This window comes from Juglans microcarpa x Juglans regia, chromosome 4D (assembly GCF_004785595.1).
Source record: "Juglans microcarpa x Juglans regia isolate MS1-56 chromosome 4D, Jm3101_v1.0, whole genome shotgun sequence".
NCBI classification, from domain to species: domain Eukaryota; kingdom Viridiplantae; phylum Streptophyta; class Magnoliopsida; order Fagales; family Juglandaceae; genus Juglans; species Juglans microcarpa x Juglans regia.
The window spans coordinates 23888551-23899866 of NC_054600.1; the positions used below are offsets into that span (position 1 = coordinate 23888551).

The window sequence follows — 11316 nt, forward strand, 5'->3', positions numbered from 1 at the left end:
ATTACTAAAAATTAAATCTAGAAACATGATTTTATATATATTTTAAATTATAAAATTATTTTTATTGTAAAGTAGATCTAACGTATTTTATAAAACTATGTTAGTTTATAAATTTATTTTTGTATGATCTCTTTGTAGATTTATTTTTATGTAATCTCTTTATGGATGTATCACTTCTCAAAAAAGTCTATTATGACTTGTAGATTTATGGCTAGTTTGGAAAATAGGATAAGATGATAATTATATAAATAGTAGTGAAATTATTTGATCTAACATATTGGGTTTTGAGAAATGAGATGAAAAAAATCAAATAAGAATATTATAAAGTCAAAATATTATTTGACAATGATTTTTTAATATTATTTTTATTTTAAAATTTAAAAAATTACTATTATTTTTTGTGTTTTATTTAAAAGTTTAGAAAAATTATAATGACAAGATAAAAAAATTAAAAAAAATTAATATTTTAATAATATTTAAAAATAAAATTATAAATTATAAAATGAGATGAGATCATTTCACTTGCCAAACAACCTAACCAGTCTGTCTACAGATATTTTTTACGAAAAATCCTTTCTATTACTTGGACTAGACACTAGACAGACAAGATTTGTAGACTTTACAACTACTACGAGCAAAGTGGAATTTAAATACATTAAAATTCACACGATGTGTTTATGTCATTCTTAATTATAATTTATAAAAGAGAAACGATATAACCAATGTAATTTTAATTATTTTTTAAAATAAATTAAAGATTTGATGAATAATGTTAACTCATTATAGTAAAATAAGAATAAGAAAAGTTTATAATATGCAAAATTATTTATTATTAGAAAATATTTGGATCAAATAATTACAATGTACATCCATTTTGCAGAAGTTCCATTATTACTCCAATAAAGTACGAATGTTCAAACACATACTTGCGTACAGTGAATGGAATCTCCAAACAGTTCCGTTTGTACTATGTGTAATTAAGAGCATGTGGACATGAAAATAATTGGTATAAATCACGACCAAAAGTATACGGGTTGAGTTCCCATTCCATTTCTCGGAACAGAACCCTGCCTGCCACCACTACGTCAACACGCATCGCAAACCATATATATGTAGAGGTAGGAGCGTACCATGAAGGAAGGAACAGCAAGTTCATTCCCTAGAGTACCCTGTTCTTTTCACTCCTCATAAACCAGAGAAATAAGGTAATGAAAAAAAATTCTATAAAAATATAATAAAAATAATTTTATAATTAAGAATAAATTTGAATAATGAGTTGATATGAGATAAATTGATATGAAAATTGAATAAAATATTATTAAATTATTATTATTTTAGAATTTGAAAATATTGAATTTTTTATTATATTTTGTGAGTAAATTTGAAAAAATTATAATGATTAAATGAGTTGAGAAGCTTTCTTAATCCAAATTAGGCTTAAGTACCATCAAACTACGTCAATTTATAAATTTACTTTTTTGAGATTTTTTTGTGACTAAAATATTTATCTTTTTACAAAGTTCAAATTTCCCAGGCTCCCCTGTTAGTTCATTTACACCAACTAAAAGTTTATTGTGTATGATGTATATTTCAGTCATATGTTCACCATAGTAAAATTGGAAAAAACCCAATAATGTCCCCTACCAGTACAATGGACAATGGCATGGTGCCTTTAGGAGGGAAGGAGAATTTGAAAAACTCAAAAGAGATCCACATGTAGATGGGATCATGGGACCATGGGACCCAGTCCAACGCCTCTTTCCCTCTACCCCGTAAATTCTTTGAAAGCGGTCCTTCTGTGTTTTCTTTTTGCCCAAAGATCCTAATTACAAGATAATGACAAAAATTGCAGCTTTGATTGGGATTATGAGGTAGGGAGTATAGCAATGTGGCGCATCTTGATGTGTGTTTCCTCACGATACGATCTCAAATCTCAATCCTCGAGTTCTAAGATTCAGATGAAACAAAACCCTACACTCGACAGCAGAGAATGGAGAATGAAAACGGAAAGACATTCGTGACATTAAATATCCTAAGGTAATTAAAGTCTTGACATAACAAAACATGAAGTTTCGCTCTTGCTAAAAAAAAAAGTATCCACGAAGAAATCTTTCTTTCCAGAATGAAAAGAAAAAAACCCATCATCATCAAAATAGGGCCTGAAAAAGAAGTAAAAAAGGTAATAATAAAGAAATAAATATCTTTGTTTTCTTTCTGATATTTCTCTGATTAAGAAAGGGAATGGCTATATTGATTAGTTGGTTTCCTCCTGCGATTGCTTGAATTCTCAGAGTTCATGCATATCTTAGTCCGAACCATGGCATCAATAGGTGATAGGTCCACGGGCAAGTAGATATCCTAGTCACCACCCAACATCCAAAAATACTTGATGTCACGTACCATGACTGCAGGATCCATTCAACGCCCAGCCAGCCCTGCAGATTTTCAGCAATTGCAAAGAGTCATGACATATGATATCAATGAACTAACAATTAATAATAGCTCACTATAAGGAAAAAATAGATTCAGTTTTAAAACTTCTGGCAGCAGGAGTGAGCACAACACGCTTGATGTTCACCGGGTTGCGACAGTCAGAATCCAGACATTGAACCTAATTCTTCTCATGGTAGAAACCAAGCCAAAACTGATCACTGTAAATCAGTTTAGGTTTGGTGGTGAGTTGGGCCAGAATTTCGATTTGTGTTTGATCCGCTTGGGCTCATTATGTCAATAGAGCCCAGTTTGGACCATATAGACCTAAAGGTTTAGCTCTTTGTAGCCTGACACAAATACCATCTAACCCATATTCCAAAACACAATTTTTGGGAGACCAGGAAAACAAAGGTCTAAATGCACATCTCAATAGTAGTAGCAAAACATCACCTGATTTGTACCAAACAAGACCAACAAGACATGACCATCACCAGTCCACCAACGCTTTAATCCTCTCCAGCCCTTTTTCTCCATTTACCAAACCCTAACCCTAACCCTAACCCTAACTGATAAAGAAAACCAAAGAGATTTAGGACCGGTACCGAGGGTTGTAAATTCAAATTTTTAGGTAATAATGTGTTGGTCTGATCAGTTTAAGTGGGACCAAACCATAGTCAGTTTAAACAACTAGAAGCATGGGCCTAATTTAGTGATATTTTCCCCAAATTCCATCTGAATACATTTTCTCTTTTTACCCACAAAAATCCTCAACACCTGCAAATCATAAGAAACTGACAGATGCCAACCAATTTCCAATCAGATGGTTTCCGGGTATCTTCATCCTATCCAGTAAAACCTACCTAAATGGCTAATTTCTGACGGAAACTGACTCAACCTAACTGACCAACTGCTGCAATCAGCTACACTGTCCTGACTACAACCAGAAATTGTTTCTACTTCTTGTGTTTTACTGCACATGTAGTAATTACACTAACATACCGCTTTTGCATTACCCTAGAAAACACAAGGTCCTCTTCATTAAAATTAGTGGCCATAGTATGTGTTCGGCAATCATCTTATCACATGTTACTCATGTCCATGTAGTATAATTTTGAAGGCATCCCTTGCTCCAGTTCCAGCGATAGGTCAAACAAAATACTGTACACACAAAAGCAATTTGGCCCAAAATAAAACCAAAACTACGGGTGAAGACCACGCATCCGAACCCTTAAGTAAGCATCCTATGTGCAAGGCATGTTACTTCAGTCATCCGCTGAATGTGTAGCACAATAGTAGTTGAGATGTTAAGGATGCATACCTTCAAGAGAAGTTAAATCCGCCAGAAGGAACAGAAAGTTCATTCACTCCAAACCCGAAGCCAGATTGGGCAGCGTCACCTGGGGGCAAAGGCTCATCATCATCCCCAGTCCAATATGTCTCAAGAATCTTTACTGCCTTCTCATATATTTCATTATTGTCATGAGTCTGCAGGTTTTCAATCTTATCTAACCCATCAGCGTCATCAATCAATTGAGCATACAAGTTTCCATCTGTGTCGTTCACATTCTTCTCTGCTTCCCCAACCTTTAGAATGTTCTCAAGTGCTTCCAAGCAAACTGTGACAATCCTTGGGTCTGGACAAATCAGGAGATCACACAATGGCTTAATGCACCCCTGGTTCACAAAGTACCTACCAGATATAAATATAATCAAACACTCAAATCTCATACAACCATTTAAACGGAACAAAAAAGGATGGCGGGGAAAGAAATAATACTTGATTTGATCATGGGCGCCACCCGATGTAGCATTTGAAAGTGCCCAAGCAGCTTCTTTCTTGATCTCAAACTCTGCATTCTGAAGTAGTTGGAGTAGGGGGCCAATGATACCAGCCTCAATTACAGCCTGCAAGAAGTTTAAAACCTTGCCTCAAAACCAAATTTGCAAGTTGCAACAGATTAAAAAGAAAAATTGTCACTGCTGTAATATTAAGATTATTATCAAATCCTTCTTTTGAATCCTTATGCCTATATTCATAATAAAACTACCAATTGATTATCAAACAAAATAAGGATATCAACAATAACAAGACAACACTCTAATTAGTTTATGCATTTGTCACAGATGAATTTACTTGCTCACCTGTATCTGATTGATGTTTCCAGCTGTGATGTTTGAGATGGTCCAGCAAGCTTCCTTCTTGATGCTCTTCTTATAATTTTGCGTCAACAGGTTCAGAAGGCGAGGAAGAGCTTGATGATTTATTATACACTGAAGGAAAAGGTTGATTTATTTAATACCTGCTCAGAATGCAATGAATGGAATTTCCAAAATTCCAAAGACACCATATTTCCTATAATGAATAATGCCCCAACTGCTTATTTATGCTGATATAATTACATTCCCAACAAAAACAATGGCAGTACAACACCTCTTTCACTAGTCCCAAATAATTGTAGCTGTAACAATCTTTCTCCCAATGGTAAGTCAAAGCAATTGTGAGTTCAAGATCCCTTGGGTGTATGTGTAAATTACCACTAAAAAGAAGTGAGAGATCCAATTAACGCAAAAGTGCTGTGCCAAGTATATGCTCCCACCTTGGGAAAGATAGGGGGGAGAATGTGCTCGAGCATATTTCTCTACAGAAGGAAACACAAACAGCTATAAACAACAGTTTTAAAGAACATGTCCAGCAATTCTGATGATATCTGATAACCCAAGATAAAATATACTATAACGTATAAGTTTGACTCATTTTAATTTTTTCACAAAAGTCAGTAAAACATCGGTGTTTTACAGATCTATTGGCCTGCAACAATATGCAGATTGATATAACATTAATGCAACTAGTTACCTCATTTACTAGTGATGGATCTCATCCAATTATAAATCAAGAGCACAGAATAATCAAATAAGATTTGAAAGAGAGATGATTAAAGAAAAGGATGGGGATGGAAAATTTTAGTAGCGCATACCTGAGTTTGCATATCATCTCCAGTGACAATATTTCCAACTGTGCGAAGGGCAGGAATGAGGACCGTTGGAGAGGGATGACTAAACAAAGAGGATTTTCAAAGCATTACAAATCTATAAGAAAAAATAAAACAGGATTCCAACTCCAAAAATCGAAAATTAATTCAACCAGTCAAATAAAGTCCAACACTCACAGTAGTAGTTCAATGAGTCGGGAGCAGACACCTGCGTCAATAACTGCTTGGATTTTATCATTGGTGCCATCTGAAAGATACGATAGTGCCCAGCATGCATCAGTGAGGACTTCTTCATCATTTGAATGTATAAGACGTTCTAGAGCTGGGATAGCAGGCTTTGTCTGTCCATTGAGATTCAAAAGCACATCAAGACCAAATATTCTGACAAATAAAAGAAAAAAAAAGATGCATACACACTTATGGCTCAGCTTAAGTGAACAACCTGTTCAAATGAAGGCGGTGGCTTGCCCCGACAGAAGTTTGATAACGTCCATGTCGCATTTCTCAACATAGAAAGTTTTGCAAGATCATTAAACTGTGCCAACAAGGGCATTAAGACCCCATGACTAAGAACAAGATCACGGCATTTAGGTGAGTCACCAGCCACATTTCCTAACGCCCAAACAGCCTACAACCCAAAGGGGAATTGTCAGCCACCAAATGATATCTAATTCGGACATAATGAGTTAGCATAGAAAAGCTTTTTAAAAATCAAAACCAAAATAAAGTAAAACAAATACAAACATAATGCCAATTTGAAATATACACCTGTTCGCGAACATCATCACTTGGGGATCCTAGAAGTTTGATGAATATTGGAATGGCTCCATGATCAATTACAACCCTGGTGTTTTCCGAAGTACCGGAAGCAATGTTTGTGAGTGCCCAAGCTGCCTCAAACTAAAGAATACAAAGGACCATCGAAGAAGAAAATTAACAAATTTGAAATGACATATTTAACAGAAATGACCTTACTGCTAAAACAAATAACATGAATGCTACATAATAAACCTGAAGCTGTGAGAACTCATCTCTCCCAAGGAACTCAACAAAGCGGGGAACAACACCAGATTGAATAACTTCGTTAATTGGTGGACTGCGTTCTGATGAAATATTCAAAGTAAGAGAAGCAACCGACTATTAAAACCTCCGAACCACATAACTGGAAGGGCAATTGCAACGTAAAATTTTTTACCAATTGACAGCAGCTTTCGAAAATGAGTGGTTGCCTCAAGCTGCAAGTTCTTGTCCTCTGACCAAACGCCAGTAACCATTGCTTGTAGAGTTTCTAACTGCTTTAAATTAACAAACCCAACACATTGGCTCCTTTAGTATGGAAGAAAAAAAAAAAAAGAAGAAGAAAGAAAAAGAAAAGGGAAATTATAGGTGCTGTTATTTGCCGTTATTTAGGTAACATAATCGTTTCGATTTCAAAGAATCAATTCAGAATTAAGCATTCGTGGCTTCAGTTTCAATGTTATTGAGATGTAGGCGTGAAGAAATATCCCGCATCGAATAGAAACATCAAACTTAGGTGGTTAATAAAACAATTGAACCAAAACGCATAAGCCTTAAGGTTTTGGGTTAAGACGGTATCTCCACAAGAAACACCTAACATCGGCCGGAGATGCACGCAATTCAACAGAAAGTCAACAAAAAAAATTGAAATAAGATAATAAAATCACACGAAATCGACAGAATGCCTTCACTTATATTCATAACTATAAAAAAAAAAAAAAAAAAAAAAAAAAAAGAAGTGAATACCTCATTTTCGGAGGTGGGAGTGGTGGTCAGAGAGGAAGGCATTTGCTGGGTCGCGAGTCCTTCTCGACGCTTCTTCTGCAAACTCTCTTCTCTTCGGTTCTTTCGAATCTCGACCATGGTGTCCTCCCTCCGACGACGACCTTCCTCCGCGTCCACGGCCACCTTGTACCGGTTCCGGCGGACATCGGTCCTCGCGCTCGGCCTCAGAGACATGGCTCCTTAGCTCTCTGTACTGATAGAATAGGAGATTAGGTTGGACTGAGAAAAACGAAGAAGAGGCGATGAAAAAGTGGAAGGAAAGGGAGGGTGCGAGGGATTTTAATTCAAATGGGATCCAGAGCGGAGGGCAGTTAAGCCCGTGCGAACTGGGACTGGGTTTGCACGTTATTTACGGAACCGCCACTAATTCGAATTTGAAAGATTGGGGTCACCGCACCTGACTGATCTTTTTTTCAACGGTATGATTCATGAAGCTTTTTTGTTCTTTCAATTTTGGGTCAAAGCCTTGAAAGTTGAAACTTACAAGGAAAACAAAATTTAAAATTGAGATTGGGAATGGCATTAGACCTAAAAAAATGTTTAACATTGTAGGTCGCAGTAAAATAAAATAAAAATACGCAAAAATAAAAATGTAAGAAAATACTAAAACCAAAGTTAGGAAAATAAAAATAAGTTAGGGGATACTTGGAGAAGGAGATGAAATAAGAATTTTGTGAATAATAATAAGATAGTTTGTGAATAGTAATAATATAGTTTTATCATTATTTTTCACCTACTTTGCACTACTTTTTATTATTATTCATTACTATTTAATATTTTATCATTATTTTTTTACTATTATTCATAGATCATCTGAGATCACCTTACTATCCAAACGTAGCCTTAATGTTTTATAACGTTTTAGGAAATGAGAGAGAAAAAGTTGAATAAAAAATATTGTTATAATATAATTTTTTAATATTATTTTTGTTTGGGAATTTGAAAAATTTGAAAATTTTTTTTTTTTAAGTTTGTAAAAGTTGTAATAATTAGTTTGAAAAAGTTGCAATGATTAGTTTGAAAGTGTTCGTGTTTGAGTAATTTTGAGAAGAAAATGAGATAGAATGAGATGGGTTCAGATGAAATCTACTTCCAAACATCCCTTAAGCCTGGTTTGTTTTCATAGACCATCTCATCTAATTACAATTTTTCCAAATTTCTAAATAAAATACAATAAATAATTCAATTTTTTCAAATCTCAAAATAAAAATTATATTAAAAAATTATATTCTAACAATATTTTATTTAACTTTTAACTTTCATCTCATCTTATCTGTGTAACCAAACTAAGCCTAAGCACCAATGTGAGCTGGTGCGAGCCCAATTACATTGTTTCACAAGTGTTGCAACCCCAAGTGGGGTGAGGCTCTACCTAAAGTGTCACTTTTTAAAGAATGTCGTCGCATATGGAATTATCTTATTTGAGAAGATGGGACCTTTTATTAAGAGTCCGGCTAGGCATGGACCATCGCAACCCAGCATGCTTGCCCAATATTTCTGTCCCACAAGGGGAAGGGCCGACAATCCACCCGCCTCAAGTGTGGATGGGTTCTTAACTAAAAAACGCATATATAGGTGGGATATCCCGCAAGCTCAAAATTTGATTCGCCCGCTCTTATAATTTATATATATATATATATATAACTTTATATAAATACACTTCATTTTCACTCTTATCTCATTTTCTCCTCCAACCCACTATCCTCTCTTATCTCTCCCTTTTCTTCTCTTACATTCTTCTCCTTCCTCTCATAACTCATTGTTCACTTGCTATACTTGCTATTCTTTATTTCTTATTCTTCTTTCTCTTCCTATTCTCTTTTTTTTTTTTTTTTTTTTCTCCTCCTCTCAACCTGTTGCTTCTTCTCCACTCATGACCAAGGAGTTGTCGTGGGTTACAACCAAGTTGTAGTCTATGAAAATATGACGACGATGGCCGCCATGGATCTGTAAGTTAAAAACTCATGACTACGATGATAGATCTGTGAGCTTTATGACCGACGACCACAGCTGTGGGTTTGTGGGTCATGGTCAGGACTGTGGATTTATGTTTCTATGCATATATCAAAAGATCTATGCAAAAATAAGAGATTTTATTGTTGGTTTATGCTATTATTTTGATGCATTTACGATTTTATGTAATTTGTTGTGAAGAATCTGTTGTTGGACAAGGTGATTGGATGGTGGCGGCGTCAATTCGCTCATTTTACAAGCAGATGCGAACGGTAAGAGATATGAGCATGGATGGAGTGTGGGGGTTAGGGGTGTAAATTTAAACCAGAAAACCGGACCGGACCGAACCAAACCGGACCGGTTGGTCCGATTTTTGAACCTGTCCGGTCAGGAACCGGTTCCTATATTTTGAAAACCGGCCGGAATCGGTCCTGTTTCGGTTCCGTAGTTTCCAGGACCGGACCGGACAGGTTGAAAAAAATATATATATAAATTAATTTTATATATCATACAAAATATTATATATATAAGTTTTATATATAATATATGATTATATATTAAATTTTTATATATAATATATATAATTATATATCATATGTGAAATGTTAATCTTAAATATGAACATTTGTAATTTGTTTGATTATATGTTATTAATATAATTATATATACGATAATGTTATCATAATTTATAAAATAAAAGTTTAATCTTAAAGATGAAAATTTAATTGATCATATGCTTTAAACATAAAAAATACATATTAAATTATTAATAACATTTTATCATAAGAGGTAACACTTTATTATATATTTTTACATTTAAAAAAAAACCAGAAAACCGAACCGGACCGAATCGGAAACCGGTAAAATTGGAGATACCGGTTTAGGAGGCTAACTAGAGCGTAATCGATTTTAAAAAATGTAAAATCGATACATATCGGTTCGGTCCTAAATTTTGTCCAAAATCGGACTGGATCGGACCGGTTACACCCCTAGTGGGGGTCGATTTAGTTACCCTGCCCAGGCGAGGACAGGGTGTCGGATGGATAGCTACTTGTTTGAATAGGGCGAGTAGAACCCCTAATTAAGAGTAATGCTACAAAATATACTCTTATCTCACATTTATCTCACTATGTATATCGTGACACTTTTTATCACGTTTTGATCATTTCTTATTTAAAAAAAATCAATAATTGATGGACAATATCATCTCATGATAGTAAGATAATAGTAGGATGATAATATAGTTTAAAGAGTTTTCTTTATATTAATGTTGATATTTATTGTCTACCATGGATAGCAACTACAATGTCATAATTTTATTAGTGTTGACGTGCATAATATTAAGCTTTATCACAAATAAAATTGTAAATTTTAATCTAAGCTGAGTTGACATTGTAACTACTAGAGAACTAGTTAGTTACTTAATTACCCGTTAGTTATTATTTATACCTTTTCCTCACTTTATTCGTTTTGTGTATAAATATTGTACATTCATCTCTATAAAAGTTCAATTCAAATACAAGAGAATCACATATTCCTTTCTTTAGTTTTCAAGATTTGCCTAAATTGTTTCCTGGTATCACAACGGATACCTTAGTGTTTCGCTTATGTTGTCCACTACGAAATGGCTTCCACAACCTCTGTTTCGTTGAATGTTGAAGATCAAGTCCATTTCATTTACAAAATGGAGATTCGCCGGGATCTGTACTGGTGTCCAAGGTGCTTACAAGAGACAATTATCATAGTTGGTGTAGATTGATGGAGATGGCTTTGAAAGCCAAGAATAAGATGGGGTTCATCAATGGACACATACCCTTTTTTCGACGTATGGGAACGTAGTAATAGTATGGTACTTTCGTTGATCTTGAATTCAGTGTTTAAGGATATTGAAGAAACCATCATTTATGCGAAAATAGCAAGAGAGATGTGGGAAGACTTGCAAAATCAGTTTTGCCAAGGAAATGGACCAAGAATCTTCCAGTTGTAGAAATAGCTTTCTTCCTTGACTCAAGATCAAACCACAGTGAGTATTTACTACCGAAATTTCAAGTGTTTGTGGGATGAGTTGTTGAACTAAAATCAAATATCTAATTGCACATGTGAAACACATAGAAATTGTAGTTGTGGTGTTGCACGC

The 11316-nt window shown here is 34.6% G+C and overlaps 1 protein-coding gene across 2 annotated transcripts; it reads right to left on the reverse strand.

The window, feature by feature from the left end:
* Window positions 1-1926: 1926 nt before the first annotated feature.
* On the reverse strand, window positions 1927-7492 carry LOC121260449 (importin subunit alpha-like). Of its 2 annotated transcripts, none has more exons than XM_041162331.1 (11): window positions 7188-7492; window positions 6619-6718; window positions 6435-6526; window positions 6192-6323; window positions 5866-6051; window positions 5601-5764; window positions 5409-5487; window positions 4576-4704; window positions 4211-4338; window positions 3752-4123; window positions 1927-2435 (listed from the first exon to the last, which is right to left on the reverse strand). In XM_041162331.1, exons 1-10 carry the CDS (start codon window positions 7398-7400, stop codon window positions 3754-3756), a joined length of 1593 nt encoding a protein of 530 aa, XP_041018265.1. In that variant the 5' UTR covers window positions 7401-7492; the 3' UTR covers window positions 1927-2435; window positions 3752-3753. The 2 variants fall into 2 exon arrangements, with proteins under 2 accessions (XP_041018265.1, XP_041018266.1); XM_041162332.1 differs by having other exon boundaries at window positions 6619-6715; window positions 7188-7491.
* Window positions 7493-11316: the final 3824 nt, after the last annotated feature.